Raw genomic sequence first — 24161 nt, forward strand, 5'->3', positions numbered from 1 at the left:
ATTTTCTTAAAGGATTAGTTCGCCCCAGAATGAACATTCTGTCATCATTTACTCACCCTCACTCTCATCAAACCTGTATGGCTTATTTTTTCCCCTGTGGAACATAAAAGAAGTAATTCTAAAGACTTCCAATTAAATTACATTGAATGTTGACTGAGGCTTTCATGATTTGAAGTGGATGAAAAAGAATCATAAAAATAGTTCATATGACTCATGCTCTATATTTGAAGTCTTATGAAACCATGCAGTACTTTTGTGTGAGAAACAGACCAAAATCTAAGTTATCAAAATGTTGTTATTCACCTTAGCACTCATTGATGAAGTAGAGATGTCTGATTTGTGAACAAATTATTCTTTTGAATAGGACCTCTTCAATGAATCAGGCAATCCAGTTCACCATATCAGGTTTGAAGGAGTTCCGAATTTGACTCTGTAATCAGTTTGCAGAGGTTAAAAGTTCACTGAAAGATTGCTAGTGAAATAAAGTTTTACATTTGGGTTTGTTCTTCACATTAAGCTAATGTGTGATTTTTATGTTAAAATGTTTGTTAACTCTTTCCCCGCCAGCGTTTTTGTTGTATGAATATCTCAACAAGCAATGCATCAAAATAAAGATCAGACCCTCTACTTTCAAAAAAAAAAAAACTGCTTTATTCTAGTTTCAAGCATTGTTTTTTAAAAATCAACACTTGAATGTAGGTAGGTTTCATAAAAAAAGCAACATTTTGAGCAAAAAGTTGAGAAAATCACATTTTTGTCAAATACTACATCTGGATCATATTCAGTAATGTTATCAAAGCAAAGATGCACTAGATGGCTTCCATCAGTACTCCCAAAGCTTGCACAGGCCTTTACCACTTTCTGGATTGACATTTCACTCTGTAACATTAGGCAGTTTTCATTTATATGCGGTTAGTGTTGATGATCACATTATTTTTCATATACATATGAGATTGCTGGTTTCTGCATCTTCCTGGTCTGTGTTTTTGATCAGCACTTTCCAGACTCATTCAGGAGATGCGTAATAGCGCCCCCTAGCGTATAACAGTAAAAACCCGGAAACCCGGGAAATTCCATGTTTGGCAGGGAAGCGTTGTCTCATGAATAATGGAAAATTATGTGTTTGGCGGGGAAAGAGTTAAAACCCTAACCCTAACCCTTTTTGTGGAGAGTTACACAATCAGTTACTTTCAATAAAACTTTTTAAGTTTTAATTTTAAGATACAGAAATTCAAAGTATCAATGTAGTGTAATGAGTAAAAAAATTGTGCTACTTTTAAGTAACGTTCAGGAACAACGTTTAAATGACACTGTTTTCGTTTTCTGTTAAAAACGAAATACTTTTATGTATTTTGGCCTATTATTTACACGACAATGGCATTTTGGGGGCCTGAAAATGCAAACTTTTAAAAACAGGATTTTAAAGTGCGAGTTTTAAAAACGATACCGTTATTGCCTACAAAAAGCACATTTTTGAAAATGGTGACATCATCCACATGCATATTATGTGCTCAAAAAGTGTTGCTCTACCAAATGACATTGCCAACTACTGGCCTGGTATGCGTAATGCAGCATTTTAAGTCGTTTTTGTGGATCATTTTAACATTGTCTTCTGTACGTGAAAAACTCAAAAGTATATTGTTATCATGTGAACTTACTGTAAATATTTCACATCTGCATATCAGACAGGATTGCTTTCATGCTAACTCAGAACCAGACTGTTGCCTCCCATTTTCAAGGTGTTGTATTTTGTTGCGCATTCAAATTAGGGAAACCGTTTTTATCCTAACAAAACTAACTAATATATGACATATAACATGATCAGACTTGTTACACAACCACAGCTGAAAATGCCTTAAAATTGAGTTTTTAAAGGCGTAATTTTCTAGTGTTCTGGATGACACCAGTACTCATTAACATGAATGATGAGCACTGTGACTGAACGGCTTTAAGGAGCATGAGGGATAAAGCTAATGAAAGGACAGGCTTTGCAGCAGTAAAGTGAAGCTCCCTTTTTCCTTCATTCAATCAATTTATTTATTCATTTATTCATGATTAGTCAATAGATGTCGTTAACACTGCATGTCTTTAGCACTTGTCTAATCATCAGTCAACGCCTTTGCCCAAGCTGTAGCACTTTTCGCCGCTGTCCTTGTAACCTTGAGTTTTACAAGGAACTAAAGGGGATTTAGCGCATGTTGCAGACTGTGAAAGAGCCATCAGCGAGTGCAGCCCAATCCCAGGGGATGAAAGTCAATCTGTCCTGGCTGTGAGTGTAACCTTCGTCCTGTAAATCAATGACACGCACACTGACCGCCTCTTCAAGCCCCAGGACAGCAGCGTGAGCACCTTAGTCTGTAAAAACTGCACTGCCTTTCCTATTCGCTGCTCTTCATCATAGCACTGTATATGTGTGCAAGCTTCAGCATGCCTTTTTTTGCCCTACTAAATCAAGTAAATCACTTGATTTATGTGTTTTTATGTGTCACTGGGGCTTTAGTCTGTTTGGGAACATGTATGGCCAGTGTTTAACAATATAGCACTAAGATTGATTGATATTTAGATTTTTAGATTCCAGGGTCATTACTTCACCTGGACTTTTTTACTCCAGAGTATTGAGCTGCAATTACAGCTTCAGGAAATGTTTGTGAAGCCTTTGTACTTGTTTCACATGAATAGCAGTGTTTTTATACTGTAGGTCAGAATGGATCTGATCAACACCTTCCATCTTGTCGCAGTGTTTGAACTCCAGGTTAACTAACCCTTGAGCTTAGTTACCCTTTAAAGTCATTGGTTTAGGGATTGATATACTTGTTCCACCCTGTACTGTGAAAGTTTACACAATGAAATTATTTGTATTTTGTCTGTTAAAATGAGTACCCCTAGTGAAAAATTAATATACTAAAATCTATTTGAAATACATTTACTTCATGATAAGTATACTACACATATATTTGCATATTTATGTACTTAATAAAATACCCTGCCATTGTACTTTTAGTATACAAAACTGGTATACTTAGGGCCAGATTTACTGTCAGCTTGCGCCAGTGCAAACCCTCATTTGGGATTAAAAACTACTGTCAGGATTTGCTAAAAACACGCAGTGGGTAATTAGCGCTAAAAAGGCGCGGACACAGTTATTTTTGTGACTCAACTTATCGAATATGCATTTGTAGGAGTTTCCCTTTCGACCAGTAAATTTATGGGAGGAGAGTATTTAAATGAATCGCGCAACGTTATTTTCTAAGATTTGCGCTCATCACTTCACTGGTATTTGCGGCATTATTTAACGGCCACAAAAAGCAGGTCTTAAAGCAGGCGGTAATTTGCGCTGCTCTTGGTAGATTGCGCGGATCATTATGCAAATGAGATGTTGCTTCTGTGTTCTTTAATGTGCACCTTGTCAGTAAATCACTCGCAGAATTTTCCCCTCCCATCAGCGCTAATTTGCACTGTTTAGTAAATCGCGCCCTTAAATTCTGATAAATTGGAACAACTAATTTTGTGCTTAATGCTCTTTAAGTGTGCAGAAGTAATGCTGATGTCCAACTAAAGATACTGAACTATATTTGAATGTGCTAAAGTGGAACTGTTACAGGTATACTTTATGTACACTTTAAATTTCGCATTTAAACCAATATTATTCAAAGATCATAAAATCCTCCCCAAAAATGACATTAAAACACATTTTAAGCAGAAATGTGCATTGTGCACAAGTAGAACTCCAAATAAAGTTGAATTATAATTTTTATTTCAGTAATTCCCAAGCGACATGTCATTAAATACGTTAATAGATTTGAACTGTACTTAGTAAAAAAAAAAAAATTCTCTAATATCGGCATGTATTGGACATGTTTAATTGTGACTTATTTGAAGATCAGATTCAATTTCATTGCTTGTTTATCACTGAAAATCTACATTGTCTTGTATCTTACTCTTATTCACAGCGTTTTTGATTGTCAGTTCTTCCACCCAGCTTTGTTTCTCTTCTGCTTTGCACAGCCTTCTAAGTGGAGTTAGAAATGGCACCCTGAATACCACTTTTCAGTGAAAAGGTCACTGGCTGTCCAGAATGCATCCGCATGCCACTTCAGAACATGGTAGTGGCCTTTCACGCTTGTGCACCGAGAAAGTTAAGGGCAATGTTCATTTTTAGGCACTCTTGAGGTCTGTGTACACATTATCTGTCAGACTACTCAGCTCTGATGCTCACTGTGTAGTGTAATATTGTTACATCAATCCAGTGTTCTTCTTTATGATAATAATTTTCACAGACGTCCTTCTTGTCTTCTAGCTTTATTTGCTTCTTTTCAGTATGTAGGAACCACACAGTATTACACATCCAGAGATGTTATCCTGTAATTTATTTCTTAATTCTGTGTGCTGCCACTAGGGTTTTAGGCTTCAGTTTGCTCTCAAGTGAAAGTTTTTGGATGAGGGAGATGAATGGGATAGAGTTTCCTGGCAGACAGGGAATAAACTAGGCTTATACTGAATTAACTCGGACTTTGTCAGTCCCATTAAAAAGTTTTTTAGCTACTGGAGTAAGACTGAAAGGGACATGATAGGCATTTGGGAACTTTGTTTAGAGCACTTTGTTTGGAGGTTTTTGTGGTGTGCTTTAAAACCAAATAGGGCCATTTAAAGTAAAGTCTCTGTTGGCTGCTCAGTACTTAGAAAATTCACATCTTTGCTGATAAGCAGGGACATGGTTGCATTTAATTAGCTGTGATGAAAGAACATGTTTAAAAGTATATATATGTGTTTTGACTGCAGATTGCATTAACAGATAAGTGTTAGCTGATAACTGTAATATGAATCATGTATTTGCATGTCAGTTGACAAAGCAGTGTTGACCAGAGGAACATTAGCAGCATTGTTTATATGTACAAATAAAATAAATGCATGTAAATAAATATTTCTTTACATTTATATTATTTGATATAAATACATAGATTTTCAGCAAGATTTTTGACGCTTCAAGTTGCTTTTATTTGATAAAAATGCATTAAAAACAGTAATATTATGAAATATTATTACAATTTAAAATAAATGTTTTCTATTTTAATATATTTTAAAATGTAATATATTTATGTGATGACAAGGCTGAATTTTAGCATCATAACTCCAGTCTTCAGTGTCACATGATCCTTCAGAAATCTTTCTAATATGCTGATACTGTGCTTGAGAAACATTGCGTATTATTATCACTGTTGAAAACAGTTGCTCAGTTTTCAGGATTCTTTTACAAATAGAAAGTTAAAAACAGCATTTATTTGAAAGAGAAGTCTTTTGCAACATTATAAATGTCTTTACTGTGACTTTTGGATTAATGTACCTATAGCATCTTATGTTTCCGCACTAACTGCCTCTACCTTATTGATTTCAGGAAGCACTGTTACTCCAGTATGCTATGCTTTTTTAAAATCTTTTTTCATCTTCTGCATGTTATGCAATTGAATCTTGCATCAACTATTCCAATGTTGCTCCTTTTAATCACTCCTACAGCACATAAACTCCCTTTAAATCTTGTGTTTTGAAGCGTTTTCTGTTTTATCTTCCCAAAATGTCATCTTATTTCATATGCTGTCCAGTTTCATACAGAACAACTTTAAAATCCTAGCTTCTTTCCAGTAGCTAGTTTAAGTTGAGAAACATCACCATAGGCAGTCCAGTAACTCCCCATGTTACCTTTTTGACAGGTCCAAAGCAGTTGTTTCAGGCGGCACAAATTGGCATTTTGGCATCCAAAATGAGAAAAGATTTGTGGCAAGCCACTTAAAAAAGTAACAAGTGACTAATGCTGTTCAAACATGTCCTTCCAAAAGAGGCGGCTCAGTTGGAACTCTCCCAGAGGGGAGAATAGGCTCGCCACAAACAACCTGAGAGCTATTAGCCTGAAGCTCGACAGTCAGGGGGCCCAGCTTTTACTCGCCGTGTCCTTGTGCTGAAGCCATTCAGCAAACAAGCTGTCATTATTCCGCCTGATGAGCCAGCAAACACTGGGTATTGAGGGGTCAAGAAAAACCACAGTCCTGCTCTCATTGTCACGTCCCTCTCATCCTGAATCGTTATATCCCTGTGTTGTTTTTTCCTTTCTGCTTCTAGTGTTCTCACTCTGGCCCCTTCGCCGCCTCCTCTTCAAGTCCTATTAAGATTTGCACTGGTCCGACAATAAGGAGAAACGCACTACTGCTTTTCTAAGTTTAGTTGACTGCAAAAAATGCTTTTCTTAGATTTTTTGTCTTGTTTCCAGCCAAAATATCTAAACATTCTTAAATTCTTAAATCTGCCAATGAGGTAAGCAAAATAATCTTATTTCACACAGAAAACAAGATTATTTTGCTTACCCCATTGGCAGATTATTTTGCTTGTTTCAAACAAAAACTCTTGTTTTTTTGACAATTTTTTTCTGAAAACAAGACAATCATTTTTACTTGTCTAGAAAATCCTTCTTGATTTAAGAATGTTTATATATTTCTATTTCTTTCTATCTATCTATCTATCTATCTATCTATCTATCTATCTATCTATATATCTCTCTTGATGGATTGATTTTTGAAGATTGATTGATTTTTGACAAGACAGTTTTACATTTTTGAAAGAGGTCCCTTATGCCCTTATGCTGCATTTTATTTGATCAGATGTACAGTAAAAACAGTAATATTATGAAATATTAACTGTCTCCCGTTATTTTCAAAAGTTCAATTTACTTAACATTAACATTACAAAAATATTTACTGTTACTTTTGATAAATTGAATGTGTCCTTGCTGAATGAAAGTATTAATTTCTTTAAAAAAGTAATAATAAATAAAAACAATTTTTTTGTGTAAATAACAATTATTTTAATAATATGTAATCATAATAATCAAGTTTTTAATAATAATAGTAATCATAATTGCTAATAAATTGACTTTTCTGGAACAGAATGAAAGAACACTTCATTTCCCAGAATGCATTACCTGTGTTGAATTTCTTTGAATTACAGTTTAGTAAATTCCTCTTCCTGTTATTCCCATGTAAATTGCATTTTTATGTTGTGAGTCGTGACCAATTTAATTGTTATTATTACTATTTTTTTATTTAAAAAACAAAACAGCAACAAAAGAAACTGTGGGTCAGGCACGTTTCTAAGTGGACTAGTTGATAACAGCAACCTGCTAAAATGTCCATGTCATGCTTTGGTGAAATACAAGTGTTTTTGAAGTGCATTTGACACACCAGTATCAGCTCGTAGTATTTCTGAAACGTTTGATTAATGTCACCTCAGTAGAGATGTCCTTTTTGAGTGTCCAGAGGCTGTGCATAATTGCTATCAATATTTAATCGTCAGTGACCTTTATGTGTGCACACTGGAGGTTCTGCCATGCTAAAAGCTAGACTACACTTTGTTGTTGTTTCCAGTGCCACCATGAATTCCTGATCTCAACGTCACAACAAAGGTGGTAATTAAACTACTCAGTGGGTGGAGAGGACTTGCCTACAGATATAATAGCTGCACGAGGACATTAATGAACGTTTTTGAAGTCTCTCGTCATGAACCGGTTATTCCGACTGCCAGATAATTCCCTTGTTCTATTTCTGCTGCAATTTTCTATTAGCCAATAAGTGAATCCGCAGTGGCATTACAGCAAGTTATGAATACAATGATGTCCACTTTCAAAAGACGAAGGGATTGGGAATGTATTTGTGCTATTAATTGCTAAACTATTTCTTGCTATAGATATAGAAAAGGGTTGGATTATCCTGTAGAGGTTATGCTATCTATCCTGAAACTGAAGAAAGGAGAGACTCTCATGTTGACTTGCCCCATAGTTGAATTTGGGCTTTTTTTAGGGGGAGGAGAGTTTACATTAGAACAGGCTCAATAATGTGGATTACACGTACTATCGCTTACTTGTATTCAAACACTTGCTTGATCCTCGAGAAACTGTTTCAGAGCGGGCCATTCAATCAAAAAGCAGTGAAAGAAAGCACTGTTAAATAATCTTGTGTCCATCCAAGTCTGTGCTCTAATCCTCTTTTTTTAATGAGCAGTGGTCAGGGATAAGACCCGACCTTGGTGCTTTGGAATGACGTTCTGCCTTTCTCTGCCTTTAAAGGAGATCACAGGGAAGGTAGAGAGAATGTTTCTTCCACTTAGTCTATGGTTTTGTGTGCGGAGAAGCTTTAAATAGCTTTTCATTTTGTGACATGAAAATGGTGTATACTATTCAACTCTTACAGCTCTTAATGTTTTATGAATAAGCTTTGGTTTCATACATGACAACAATGTGATTATAATTTTTTATTTGATAGATAGATTTATTCAGCAAGGACACATTACATTTATCAGAAGTAACAGTAAACATATTTGTTACAAAAGATTTCTATTTCAAGTAAATGCTGTTTTTTTAACTTAAAAATATATTAAATCAGAAAACCGTTTTCAATTGTAATATTTCATAACATTACTGTTATTACTGTATTTTTATCAGATAAATGCAGCATAAGAGCATAAGTGACCTCTTACAAAAACTTGAACCTTAAAAAATATTGCTGAAAATCAATCTTCAAAAATGAATAGATAGATAGATAGATAGATAGATAGATACATTTAAGCTGCATTTATTAGATTAAAATACAGTAAAAACAGTGATACTGTGAAATATTATTGTGATTTTAACTGTTTTCTAATTTCATAAATTGTAATATAATATTGTAATTAAATCCTGTGATGGCAAAGCTGGATTTTCAGATCCCATTACTTCAGTTTTCAGTGCCACAATATTCTTCAGAAATCATTAAAATATTGCTGATTTGGTGCATAAAATATGCTGATTTGGTATTTGAATGATTTCTGAAGAATATTAGGCACTGAAAACTGAAGTAATGTGTTCTGAAATATGTATATCCATCCATCCATCCAATAGTAATTTAGATTAATAATACTTTTTAGTAATAAAATAATGATTAAATAATTAATAAATAATTAAATGATCACATTATTAAAATATTTTTTTATTTGTAATTGTTTTAATAATCATGCACAAAGTGAGTTTTTATGCTCTAGCACCACTTTTGCGTTCTTCATTTTTTTTGCCTATAAATCATGCAAATTTCATATACCTGAGAAAGGGACTGGTTTATGCGTTTGGTTCAGAGTCTAGCATGAACTTGTGGGAATGAAATATTGCTAATAGGATTAGACTCCAAATTACAGGATTTAGTTTTTGTGTGCCAGTGTTTTCCAGGCATATAGTGAACACTGACCTTCATAAATCCCGCTGCCCGGTGTGATAGCAGAGTGAATGCACAGCGATGCCCGCAAATGTGATGCACTAAACGAAGGAAGTGCACTGCAAATGTGTCCTTTAAAATGTTTAAAGAATGTTAAAACACCTTGCACAGCTGAGAGGTGAGGAACAGCTGCAGACAGGCTTTATTGGTGAGAAGCTTTTAGTGACAGCTTTGGTGGAAAGCCATCTCGTTTTATTGACAATGTGAAAAGAAAAGTCCCCGTCGTTCTAGACTCTCACAGGATTTAGTGCTTTTAGAAGCTTCTACAGGCTCTTAGCGTGTTCTTTTTCCATTTGAAAAAGTGCATAGTGAAAGGTATTTTGCAATGAAAAGACAAGCAAGGTATTTTTAGGCACTTCCTCTGTCGGTCTGTGTGTATGGGGGGCTGGGAACTTGGGATGGCAGGGGACTTAAGTCGGTGTGTAAGAGAACTGACCTCAGCGGCGATTGCAAATGCAGTCACTAGAGCATGGTGCAACTCCCAAGGCTCAGGTTGACCTTTAGCCACAAACACTCTTGATTTCTAACTCCCTGTCTCCTTGAGACACACGTAAACGAGCTGCGCTGACTTCAGTGAATTCCAGCCAGCTCCTCCTCACAAGAGTGCATGGGAATCCTGCTTTTGTGACCCAGGAAGTGAGCATCAGAATGGTTTCCACAACAACCCTGCTTTGCAATGTGGAATCAGAAAGAAATAAAAAGGAACGAGAGAGAAAGAGTGACGCATTTTTAAAAAAATTACAAATTACATCTATTTAATATCTAACTTGTTTCTCCTACACAGGAATGGGTCTCCTCATAAAAAATCCTGAACACAAAATGTACCACAGTTTACACAAAAATATTAGCCAGCACTACTGTTTTTAACATTTTAACAGTTTAATGAGCACCATTGAACATATTAGAATGATTTATTAATGATCATGTGACACTGAGGACTGGAGCAAAGGCTGCTAATAAATTAATTAATCACAGGATTAAATCATATTTAAAAATATATTCAAATAGAAAATTTATTTTAAACTGTAATAATTTTTTACAATATTGTTTTTACTGTAATAATAAGAGCAAAAGACACAAAAAATCTCATGGATCCCAAACTATTGAATGATAGTGTACTGTATCATTTAAGATTTTTGTAATTACCTTAAAGAGTAAAGAAAGCAAAATCAGTGAAAGTAGTGAAAAAACTGAAAAATTGGGTCTTATTTTTTCTATAATGGTAGCCACAGACTTTCCATTTTGCTCCAGTTTTGCAGTTGGTCCTTAATTTAGGCACGGACAGCTCAGTGGCAGGTTTGTCTGATGGAGGGAGAATGATGGTGGGCACCGTGGGCCCCTCGCTCTCCTCGGTGACCAAATAAGGGCAGTCTGCAGACTCAGTGCTTATGGAGGAGACAGGGGGCACAGAGTTGGCACGGCTCAGGCTTAGCAGAGCCTTCGGTCTCATTCATAACAAATATGTCCATCAGAAGCTGATGTCATGCTTATTATGTTCTGGTGAGAGACAAGACATGCTATGTTAGGACCGTAGTGACTACTAAATCTATATTAGCTGGGCACAGAGGACCCTAAAGTCATACATTGTTAGTGACAAGTTATGCATTGTTTCTGTAATGCATAAAGTGATAAGCAGTTGTTCATGAAATGGAAGCTCACCCTGTGCATCTTATTGATCTTGCATATGCATTTCATTATGCATGTATAATTACATTATTGCTTTTTTTTATTAAAGTTTGTCATTTTTAATCAAAATATTATAAATCGATTTTCTGGTGAAACAACAGAGTGAAGTATGCCAGACTTATCTAATCATTTAGTCTGCCTAAACCCCAAAACTTTCTTGCAATCAATTGCTGGCGCACATTCAGATCTGCCTCCATCCAATCAAAAACAGATGAAATGAACCAAGTCCATTTATTTATATTTTGACAGTCTGTTTCACTCTGTTGTACGTCACAATACAAAAGACAAGATATGTTGCTACTTCTTGGTTAATTTCTTCGATCTGACAGGGTTTCATCGAACTCATTTTCTTGCAGTTTGAAGATGTTTTCTCTGCCGGTGCTTGTTACGTTTCATAAAAGCAGCTCTCACAAATGCTTCAAATGAAACTCTATCATTGGAAAGTGTCTTGTTGTTTTCTTGATCCATATTTGTCAAGGTTAGAATGTGAAACATTTGAGACGACACACTTTTAAAGGGTATTTGTTGAGTTATTTGACTTTTCTTTTGTGACTCTTCTTCATTGACCATGCTAGATGTTTGGATTTATGTTTTTTTTTTAGAATTATAGGTGTAAAAATACATAGAACAGGTGCTACTATTCAGCTTTACACACACGCACATTCATGTGAACTATAAAACACCTGGACGTGTGCGTCTCACCCTTTGCATGAAAGGGAAATGGGGATCGTTGAACGTGACAGGTTTGCAGAGCGTGACAACTGGACAGTGGAGGAAGGAGAGGAGGAGTGCGGGGTGGGTACGCCCTGTGTAGTGCTGCCAAAAGCAAACAAACCACAGTCCACTGATAGCTCAGTACAAAGAAGCCAGAACAGAACAGACCTAAAGATTGAACCTCTCTCTTTCTCTTGCCCACTTCCTCTCTATCTCTTATTCTCTCTTAACATGCCAGCTGGACTGGGACGGACAAACGATACATGCCAAATTCTGATTGGACAAGTCCGTCATACAGATCAAGCTTTCTCTTTGTTATACAAAGATTTTTGTGTGTGTGTGTGTTTATGTATGTGTGCAAAACTTGCCATTTTCTGTTGAAACAGGAAGGATGTTGGACGAAACATATATCAATAGATAAACTGTTATCTAACATAAAATGAACTATGAAAAGTATGAAAAGTAGCTAGTTTTAAATGTATCATATCGCTGTATTCCCCTCTTTAAAACAGTAATTTTCTCAGTTGTTTTCTGCAATTAAAATCATGTCATACAATAGCAATGTCATATTTTTTGCATAATGTTGAATTAATGTTAAATACATTAATAATTTTTTTAGTTATTATTTAGTATATTGAATTTCTAATTTTATATATATATATATATATATATATATACTGTATATATATATATATTTTTAATTTTAAAAACATTGTAAAACAATAAAACAAATAAAACAATGAATGTATGTGTGTGTGTGTGTATATATACTGTATATATAATTATTAATAATTGTATAAATAATAATAATTATTATTATTATTAATGAATTATACCTGCGCTTCCCCTCGAGTTTTTGACTGATATCACACTGTTCTTGTTGAGATGAATAAGGTACCCCGTATGAATTGGAGGAGTCAGCTCCACTAAACCTCAGTGGGCTATTTTAAAGCTATTACTTCAAAGAGAAAACCTTAGCATAGTTCTGACAACAACAAAAAAACGCATAGAGCAAAGTCTAATCTTTGCACGTTTGTACCTGGATTGATACAATCAATACACAGCAAACAGTTCTATCCAAATCATCACTGCATCTTTGATACTAATATTTACCTGAGTGTATGTTCAATGTGTTTCTTCTGTTTGCTCTGTAGGGGGCAACAAGCTGAAAAAACAACATTTCCGACTAAACTGGGCTTGGATCTCCCTGGAGAAAGAGTACTACCAGGTGGATGAGGAGAGCAAGTTTCTGGAGGTGGTCTTGAGACGCAGAGGTTACCTTGGCGAGACTTCATTTGTTAGTAAGTGATGTTAAAAGAGTGCTTCATTTCCCATCATGCACTACTGATAAGATTTTATCAAGCCTCTCTGTAGTGGTAAATAACTGTGACCTCTAATTTGCTGATTGGAGTCTCTTTATAACGTCGCTATTTTAGGCTCTTTGAACTTCTATTGATGTTGCTCCTTATGTCATCAGATTTGGTTGCTTGATTTGCATCAAGACTTTGCTATGCTTCCGCCTACATCCACACTGATAATACTAGTTTTTATGACTCATAACAGTAGAAATAAAAATCAGCAACCCTACATATTATTCAACTGGCAGTTGAGTTTCCACAATCAGCAGAAAGAACCTTCAATTCCTTGAGGGACAAGAACCTTACATAAGAAAGGTCATAGATCAAAGTTAAACTATTGCATACTATATGCACATAAAAAGCACATAATTCATGCAAGGGAACTTCATTATAATGAGTTTCTGTTGTGTTGATGAGATATGCTCAGTTTTGTATCTGTATCATCATTGGCCTCCAGAATATTTGATTTAATCATAGCCTTCTGCGGTCAAATATTTTTTATGACTACTGAACATTTTTGAACACCACTAACCCTGGTATACAATAACCTACATAGTTATGCAAGTTTTATATCTCTTGTAGCACTCCAATGTCTCTTTCTTTATTTTGCAGTCATTTACTGGTTGACTGTACACTACCATTCAAATGTTTGAGGTCAGAAAGCTAGATTGATTGATTTATTTATTTAAAGAACTTTATTCAGCAAGGAGACATTAACTTGATCAAAAGTAACCGTAAAAACTTTTACGTTGTTACAAAAGATTTATATTTCAAATAAAAGCTGTTCATTTTAACTATTCATCAAAAAGTCCTGAAAAAAGTATCACAGTTTCCACAAAAATGTTAAGCAGCACAACGTTAATACTTAATTATAATAATGTTTCATTGTTCAACATTTTTACTGTTTTTATTGTATTTTTTTTATAAATAAATTCAATAAGAGAGACATTTTTTCAAAAAAATGTAAAAAAAAATAATAATAATTTTACAGTGGTATACAGAAAATTATAGTTGACAAACAAGTGTACCTCAAATTCAAGAATTCTGGACGAACAGCAAAATTTCATGAATTTGAGAAAGATTGAACTTGTATCTCAAAAATACATCAAATATTCAAAATATAACAACAAAATCTAAATAGATAAATAATATTTGATCAATTTCATAATATTTTATTCTAAACTAATAGCTTAGGATCTAGTTTAGTGTTGGTTTAAATTATTTGGACAACGTTCTATATACTCTATTTTTATATGCTTATGAAAAATTGTTCTTACTGATGTAAAAACACCCCTGAAAGTCATGGAAATGTTACTCCTTACTAGAAAATTTCATCTTCTGGAATGAATGTTTATCAGATTTTAAGCTAAATCAGTTCCAGTAGCCCAACAGAGCATGACGCTAGCAACACAAAGTCATGAGTTTGTCTCCCAGAGAGCATCAGCAGTTCAATCATCCCAAAGAGGGAGTTTTCCATTTGCATGAGCTACAACCTAGCATGGAAAACACTGTAAAAATGAGAGTTACACTGTCAGGATCACACTGACAGCCTTCCACAAGCTCTGATGAAACCGAAGAATATTCCATCCACATGCTGAGCTTGACCACCATTCCACAACTCACCTCGGTTCCGGTCCAGGGGCTGTCGATAAGATGAGCTGCTGGCCTGCTGTTCATCTGCCACTCGCTGGGTCTGGATCAGAGACCTTCCTGTACTGAAGTGGGGAGATGAGGAAGTCTTTGAAATGATGATTTTTATTCAATTATTATTTTGATTTTTCACTCTCTTCCTCAGTTTCTCTTCAAGGACTGATGTTCTCTGAATAATTGCATTTTATACAGGCATGTGACATGACAGGACCCCTCCTTTTTTGTGATGTACCTTAATATCAAAGCGCTTCTTTCTAAATTTGCTTCAAAGAAGTCCAGTTTTTTTTTCTTTGGCAACCCAATTTCTCCTTCTTCGCCGAAGCTTTCTCCCAATCGGGTCTTTCCTCTTGCAGTTTTCCCCAAAAAATGATTCTTCCCTCTAAGTTATTTATTTTTTTGTGGGATATATAAATATCTCATTATACGTTGGTGACCTTTGAGATTTCTGTGGTGGGAAGATGTAGTGTTGTCCGCTAGCTAATAATGCCCACCTGGCAACACCTGCTGTGAAGCTGCTGGCACCGTACAAACCTTTGTCAACCCAAGTGGACAGAGATCCACCAGTGGGACTGCCAAGCTAGGATGAGCATCTGATCTTCTGAAGGGCTAGACTTTATAGTCTTGACTTTATTGACCGCTCTCTTTGAAGCTTTTATTACAGAATGGTTACGTCATGCACACTGCAACATCTCTACATTGGCTGTTAACAAAGCTCTTCTGTGATTTATAGAAACACAGACGACGTGATATAAACAGGAGTTTTCTCAATCCCTTGACAGTGGTCTTTATTTGCTAGCACACTTACTTGTATATAGGAGTTTGTTGAAAAGACACTAACAATGTTTTTGTCAATGTACATCTGTAAAACATATGTTCTTTTCACTCCAATGCACTAGAAAATATATAATTATTTATTTATTGTATAATTTTTTTTGCGTTTAATTGTATAGTTCTAATGTAAAAACAATTGTAGCCCATGAGGTCAAATGCCAGCATATGGAGCATATTTCTCTTCAAATGTGGAGTTTTGCGCATCTTGTGTGTGTGTGTGTGTGTTTGTGTGTGAGAGAGAGATAGAGAGAGAGTTGAGGTGAGATAGCAGAACAAGAAAGACAGAAAAAGGGTGAATTGGAAGGAGACGGTCAAAGTAGGCAAAGAGAGAATAAAGACTGAAAGACTGGCAGATAATGAGACCTGAAGAACGTAATCTTTTTAATTGTATATTCTTAAAACAAGATAAACGCACTTGCATAAGACAGTAAGATTTTTATATAATTTTTTTTTTTTTTTTTTTTTTTTTGTATTTTATATTTTCTTTCATTTTATTTATTATTATATAGTTTTATAGTCTTTATAGTTATATATATATATTATAAAATACTTTAATTTGCTTACATTTCTGTGCTTTATTTAACGTTTATTTACTCTTTCATTCTTAAGGTATTGGTACCAAAGATGGTACGGCTGAAAAGGACAAAGATTTCAGAGGGAAAGCCCAGAAACAAGTCCAGTTTAACCCAGGTCAGACCACTGCTACCTGGAAAGTGCGCATCTTGTCAGACAGCCTATACGAGCAGTCCGAGACCTTCCAGATTGTCCTGTCAGAGCCTGTCATGGGAGCACTGGAGTTCCCAGAGGCAGCAACCGTCAAAATTGTTGACCCCGGAGATGGTAAGCTCACAAAAAAAATCAAAACATGGGTTCCAGGTGCTGGGAATGGGATAGGATAGCAACAAAGGTCAGCATGTGGGTTCAAAAGCCAGCCTTATTCAGACAAACTTCACCGTTAAGCAAACAAGTTCAGACTTCAACCGATCATTAGAAATGTTGCTTTAACATAAAATAGGTTATGTGTTTAGTCTGTTACTCAGTCTAGTCTTATTCAATCTAAGGATGCTGCTATCCACTATTGTTCAAAGGTTTGGGGTTGGCAAGATTTTTTAATCTTTTTTAAAGAAGTCACTTAAAGGCACAATATGTCATTTTTTGCCACTAGAGGGTGCGTATAAAAAAAAAACAAAGAAACAAAGGCGTAGTTAGGGTGACTGAGTGTGGAATCATGGGAGTTGTGGTCTTCATCCCCACAGCTGAAGCAATCTGATGGGACTCGGGCAGAAATCATGTTCATGGATGAGCTAATGTATTCAAGATTTATTAACGTCATTGTATGAAGCAGAGTGAGGCGGAAAGCCGTCGAAGCGAAACGAGGCCGCTGAACCAGCGCGACACACGGCTCGAAAGCGCTTTTATTATGCCACAGTCGACCGCTCCTTTCGGAAAGCAGCGGAAATAAGCAGTGCTGTTTTATCATACTAGATACATTTGAACGTTCTGTTATAATACTACTCTGTGCGGTCATCACCTGTCTAATAAAATGCATAGCATATTAAAGCGTCTGGTGTTTCCATGTTTTCTACAAAACAAAACCGGAAATCGAGGGGTTATGACGTCATTGGCAGGTGACACAATGACTATAGACACGGTCCGTGTCACTAGTTAAAATTGATTATTTCTCTGGATTTAAACATTCTTTGAAACATTTGGTATAATGTAAGTACACAAGTCAGCAAAATATATAAAACTGTTCTAGTGGTTTTTGGATATTTTAATTAAAAAATCGTACGTATTGTGCCTTTAAGCTTACCAAGGCTGCGATCATTTGATAAAAATACAGTAAAAACTGTAATTTTGTGAAATATTACAATTAAAAATCTTATCTAACATAGTAGGGAAAATATTTGCAGTATGGATGCCTGTTTCCGCCACTGAGTAAAAAATTTAAATTGCGACTTTTATCTCACAATTCAGACTTTTTTCTCGCAATTGTGAGTTAGCATCTCGCAATTCTGACTTTTTTTCAGAATTGCATGATACAAACTCACAAATTTTTTCTCAGAATTTCTCAGAATTGTGAGATATAAAATATTTTTTTCTTAGAATTGCGTGATATACAGTAAACCCACATTTGCGAGTTATAAACCCAGTATTGCGTGATATAAACTCGCAATTGTGAGGAAAAAACTGAGAATTGAGAGATTTAAACTAGCAATTCTGAGAAGTAAAGTCGCAATTCTGAGAACATATCATTCTTTTTTCCCTTTCAGGATTGGACTTTATAACTTACAATTGCGAGTTTATATCTCACAGTTCTGAGAAGCAAAGTCAGAATTGCGAGAAAGAAGTCAGAACTGCGAGTTTACATCTCACAATTCTGACATGGTAACTTGCAATTGTGAGCTTATATCTCACAATTCTGAGAAAAAAAGTCATAATTGCGAGATGTAAACTCGCAATTGTGAGAAAAAAGTTAGAATTGTAAGATAAAAACTTGCAATTACCTTTTTTTTATTCAGTGGCGGAAACAGCCTTCCATAATGTAGACTTCAGATATCAGTCAAATATCTGAACTGACAACTCAAATATCAAATATTAAAGTCAACATGAAATGTCATTTGCAACCTATTTTAATTCTGTGAGCTGAGTTATTTCTAATTGAAACAGATGAGAAAATGTAGGATGGGACTTGATGTTATCAGTTAGGAATTAACTGGATTTCGAGAAAGTGGCTGGAGGGGATGGGTTGAAAAATAAAAGTGATTGGCTATGTCAGCCAAAAAGAAAAGTTGTAAATGATGAAACTTAGCTAACATGTATTTAGACAGTAAATTAGGCCAGTTTTATTGAATTTTTACTCTAGTAGATTGATAAAATTAGAAGTATTGCATTTTAGATTTCATTTGCTGAGTGAGTGTTCCTTGTAGGCAATGTAATAATTTGTGTATGAGACAAAATTGTCAGACCGAGCAAAGGTAAGCCAGAAAATGTGGAAAAGGAGTGTCGGTGGGGGCGGACATCACAGCTGTCACCCGTCTGTACATTGTAATCATAGCATAATATCTCCAGAACATCTGAATAACATCCTGGTGCCTCCTCATCAAAACACAGCAGCCAAGCCTCTGAAGTTGTGACAGGATCTACGGCTGATTTAGCAGGAGCAGTCCCTTTGTTCTCTGATCTGACTGAATGAGCGCTTTCTCCGTAGATCTTACACTTACACTGCTTAAGATGGCAAAACTCACAACTGATTTCCCTATATATATATGTGTGTATATATATATGTGTGTCTGTGTGTGTGTGTGTGTGTGTGTGTGTGTGTGTACGGCTGATTTAGCAGGAGCAGTCCCTTTGTTCTCTGATCTGACTGAATGAGCGCTTTCTCCGTAGATCTTACACTTACACTGCTTAAGATGGCAAAACTCACAACTGATTTCCCTATATATATATGTGTGTATATATATATGTGTGTCTGTGTGTGTGTGTGTGTGTGTGTGTGTGTGTGTGTGTGTGTGTGTGTAAATCATAACTTATACAGGTACATCTCAAAAAATGTGAATATCATGAAAAAGGTCAATATTTTTTGTCACTCATTTCAGAAAGTGAAACCTATATATTATATGGATTCATTACACATAGAGTGAAATATTTCAAGCCTTTATTTCTTGAAATTTGATTTGGTGATGATTATGGCTATGTAATATTCTAATTTTCTGAGACACTGAATTTTGGGTTTTCATTATCTGTAAGCCATAATCATCAAAATTTCAAAAAATAAAGGCTTGAAATATTTCACTTTATGTGTAATGAATCTATATAATATATGGGTTTAACTTTCTGAAACGAGTGACAAAAAATATTGACCTTTTTCATGATATTCTAATTTTTTGAGATGTACCTGTATGTAACTTATATATAACTTTGCCTCAGCAAACGCTCCTTTTTAAGCCACATTCATCAAAGATCTTCTCAATCTTTTTTTCAGTGCTTACTTAAGAGGATAACATTACATAGTCTATTTGAGCTGAAGTGCAGAGATCGATGGAGAGGCATATAACGCTGCAGTCACTGTGGCCTCATATGACATTTATCAGTTACAGAGATAAGTCTGTGTTGTTCCTTTGCACAAGGACCTTTCTGAAACGAGTGACAAAAAATATTGACCTTTTTCATGATATTCTAATTTTTTGAGATGTACCTGTATGTAACTTATATATAACTTTGCCTCAGCAAACGCTCCTTTTTAAGCCACATTCATCAAAGATCTTCTCAATCTTTTTTTCAGTGCTTACTTAAGAGGATAACATTACATAGTCTATTTGAGCTGAAGTGCAGAGATCGATGGAGAGGCATATAACGCTGCAGTCACTGTGGCCTCATATGACATTTATCAGTTACAGAGATAAGTCTGTGTTGTTCCTTTGCACAAGGACATAAAACAACTTAATACCACAGTCTGAAAGGTTAAATTTCATTTAATTATCTTCAGCCTCTAAGTGCAAAGAAAGCTTCATGCAGATTTGAACAAGGCGTATAATTGAGTCTTTTTTTTTTAAAGAAAACCCACATAGCTGTGTCCTTAGAGAGCCATATATCGTCTCAATAGTGGCTGAAAAATCTAGTTTTATACACATAAAGGGGATTCATTTATTTGAAGTGGTGACCATGAAGTTGGCAAACGTTTTGAACTCACAAATGCTCACAAATAGTAACTTTCATGCTGCTTTCTGGGTTTTCAACTAGGATTCATGTGATTGTTTTGGCCGTTCCCAACCCGTCTGATAAGGGTATTCATATCTCTCCCACTACAAAACATCAATGGTTGAGGATTTCTTATCATGAAACTTGGGTCTGTCAAATTATTATACAGTTCTGAACCTTTTGACAGCAACAGAGAGATCAATCCCACTTTAAAAACACTGTAACAGAATCTAAGTTAAACATACATTTTTAAAAACTTAGAAACTTTGAGGACTAAAATGTCAAGCTCTGAAAGAACTTCACATCTGAAATGCAACTGAATCCACCTGGACTCCTCATGCAAACGATGATTTCAGTAACTTCACTAACTATTTTACATGTATTTACACTCTGCTAAATATGATGGTTGCTTTTCCCCCTAGAATCCACAGTGTTCATCCCATTGTCTACATACTCGATTGAGGAAGATATTGGAGAACTTCTGATTCCTGTGCGAAGATCTGGAGATGTCAGTCAAGAGCTCATGGTTGTCTGCTTCACACAACAAGGTGAGTTATAATAGAAACTTAAAAGTATTTCCATTTCTTACAAACCAAATCAAACTTCATGAATTTAAACTTTCAAGCTCATCAGATTTCTTCAACTACATTTGTAAACTTTTAAGTGGCGTTTATCCTAAACCCACTAAACCCGTGAGATTCAATTGGAATGCTCTAAACTTCCCTTTTTTCTCATCCGTGCAGGTACAGCCAAAGGCACGGTTCCCACCACAGTGCTTTCCTATTCTGACTACATTTCTCGACCCGAGGAACACCACAGTGTGCTGCGTTTCGATAAGGGCGAGACGGAGAAGCACTGCCGTGTGGTCGTCATCGATGACTCACTCTACGAGCCAGAGGAAAGCTTTAATGTCACCCTCAGCATGCCCATGGGCGGCCATCTGGGTCAGGAGTTCCCCACCACCAGGGTCACCATCCTGCCTGATGTGGATGACGGTAAGATACTTCACTGTGTGGGATGTGTTAGACTTGTTTGGTATTTATATGTAAGTTTTGTAATGTTTCACCAAGAGAGCAAGTATAGTTTGAGTTTGATGATCAGAGGATTTTAAAAAATGAGGCAAATTATCCAGTGGGATTCAGTTCTGCTGTGCATAGTGGAAAAAATAATTACAAGAGTTTGTAACAGTTGCAGGACTTTTTGAGTGGGATTTAACTTAATCAGTAGTGTTTTGGACTGTTTAAGTAATGCACAAGGAAGACTGGAATATTCTTAATCTTGAAATATTTATGAGCTTTCTAAAGTTTTTCAGGCAGGTAATCATATAAAACAAACTATTCTTTTAAATCTTTGGGGCACTTGCAGGACTAAGAGACGCTTGAAAACATTGTCTTGACAGTTGCTTCCATTCGATGCTGCAGCTTGGGAAGCTATCGGAGGCTTTGTTTTAACACAGTCCCGTAGCGATCTAGCTCAGAAATTTGAAGGCAAGATCACACTGAATGTTTAATCTAAGTTCATAGGATTTATTGAACACCACAGCAAACCTTGAAATGATTTTCCAGCCATAATTCATGAAGTGTGAAAGCAAAGAATGGTGGAGTCTCACCTTAAAGTGGGGAGAATGGATTATTTTGTCTGTAGAGAGAGAGTATTATTCCAATATGGTGTGGATTTCTTTCTTTCTTTTTGTGCCTGAAAGAGCCACCTGTCTTAACCTTTCGGAGTGAAGTTTAGCTTGAAAAAAATTATTTGTGGGAAAATTGTGATTTAATTATCATTATTTGAAAATGTAATTTAATTCTAATGAGAAACAGTCAACAGGTTCTGAAAAATTAAACAGACTTACATTTTTATATATATATATAAAAAAAATAATTATATGAGGCTTCTCCCATTTTTTTAGGCCTAGTAAAAATTAATTTAATTTTATGCATAATAAGAAATTCTAGAAAATCTTCAAATAAAATTTAAATAATCGACTCACCTGGATGTTGCTCAAAATATGTATTTTCTTTTTCATACAATGCAATTGATCAAATTTAATCAAATTGACTGACTTTTATAATAATACTAAATCCATAAAATAGCTATGTGTGAACATAAAATTAATATGGGGTATTATGTGCAAACAGAAAATAATATGGGGTTCAAGCAACATGATAAAGATTAGATGATCATATGATTTAGTTTTTTAGGTGAACTGTCCCTTTAAGAATATACAATTATTAATGACCTTCACAAAACAGAAACAAAACATAACAGATCCGGTCATGTATATTTTATCCTTAAGCCTTTTTAAGGTTTGATTTGATCTAATATGACTTTAAATGTGCATCAAAAACAGGGCTATCCATTTTGAAGCTGAAAGCTGTCCTCAGGCGTGTACATGTCTATGGGTACATATGTGCATCTGTGCCCCAGAAAGCACCTTATCGCTCATCTCCAGGCGTAGTTACAGGTGCTGTTCTCTATCAGATCTCCCCACGGTGCCTCTTTGTTCAGCAACACCTCCGGGCCTCCCCTCCTCTCACAGCTGCCCGGCTATCTCCTGAGACCGATGCTTATCCTGCACAGAAAGGGTAGACTGGAAGTAAAAGATCCAACAAAACAGCTGTTTTTTTTTTAGTTCTACCTACATGAAACTCAGATTCTGCTGGGAAGAAGGAGCCCTCGAGTTTGTGGGAGGTCTGAAATCTATTTGCATTTACGCACACACACACATAAGCCAGAAGAAAAATCTTGTGTAACAGCCTTTGAAGTAATTTGGTTTCATACAAGCAAATCTTTCATTAAAAATCTCATGGAAAACAAAATGTTGATGGATCAGATGATGGACAGCTTATGGATTGAAGCTCTCCTATCTCTGGGCAATCGAGTCATAGATAGATTGCGTTTATTACTATTTATGGCAGGGTTTTATGGTGGTGAAAGTGTCCTTCTTTTTAGAGGACGGTGTTACATGCCTGAAATTCCCAACAGTTGGTCGCTGCAATGTAATTTAAAACTTTGCGTGTCGAAACGCCGTGTTTGAGTCTCCAGGGTCAGCTCTAGAGGCGTCAGCACAACTGTGGTGCCACATTGATGTCTCTGTCAAGTTTTTTATGAGGGTGGACTTCATGGAATATTTTTAAATCGGTAGCCCTGTCCAGAATGTCACCAAACCATTCCAAATGTCAGGAAAGTAAAATACTGGCAGAAAACGTTTGGAGATCAAGTGGCTGGAAAAACATTTATGGCTGATAGATAGATAGATAGATAGATAGATAGATAGATAGATAGATAGATAGATAGATAGATAGATAGATAGATAGATAGATAGATAGATAGATAGATAGATAGATAGATAGATTTCAGTTTCACAAGTCTCTGGTAATGTTTGAGCTTACCGAAATAGGACAAAAGATGTTTTGTTTAGCACTTTTTTGGTTTTACCTCAGCTCTTGATTTTCAAGGTGAGGTAAATGACAATCGGAAGCCTCTTACGCATATCAGTTCGCAGGCTGATCCTATTTCTTATGGGTGATTTGTCAAGTATAAACACACAGGGTGGAGGACAGCACTAGCATGTAGAAACTGTCTTTGTTTACATCTTCATTGTTATCTTGTTTTCCAGTCCAGATACTTGGCTGATGTCAAGAATTTCAGCAAGGAGGAGTAAAAAAAGGAGAGAAAGAGAGAAAACATTGCCTGGAGCTACTCTCTGACAGCAGTGCTGGTTCACTTTTGCAAATGACGCATACACCTGAAACCTGATCGACTGTTTTTAGAAAAGACAGCACTGTGTCAGTTTATTGAGTGCCACCTACTTAGAGTACTCAGAGCACGCACAGACAGCAACAACACCCAGTAAAAATAGACAGACAAACATACAGATAGAGAGAGAGAGAGAGAGAGAGAGAGAGAGATAGATAGATAGATCGATAGATAGATA

General features: G+C 35.7%; 1 protein-coding gene across 1 annotated transcript in view; it reads left to right on the forward strand.

Annotated features, from left to right (window-relative positions):
• The window catches only part of LOC107587905 (FRAS1-related extracellular matrix protein 2-like), a 68258-nt gene that overhangs the window by 26489 nt on the left and 17608 nt on the right, over positions 1–24161 (forward strand). Inside the window, exons 3-6 of the mRNA XM_016275868.1 lie at positions 12839–12985; positions 16133–16363; positions 20650–20775; positions 20971–21222. Coding sequence (XP_016131354.1) covers positions 12839–12985; positions 16133–16363; positions 20650–20775; positions 20971–21222 — 756 coding nt within the window. The remainder of the gene's footprint in view (positions 1–12838; positions 12986–16132; positions 16364–20649; positions 20776–20970; positions 21223–24161) is intronic.

Source organism: Sinocyclocheilus grahami, unplaced genomic scaffold (assembly GCF_001515645.1).
Source record: "Sinocyclocheilus grahami isolate Dianchi unplaced genomic scaffold, SAMN03320097.WGS_v1.1 scaffold6.1, whole genome shotgun sequence".
NCBI classification, from domain to species: Eukaryota; Metazoa; Chordata; class Actinopteri; order Cypriniformes; family Cyprinidae; genus Sinocyclocheilus; species Sinocyclocheilus grahami.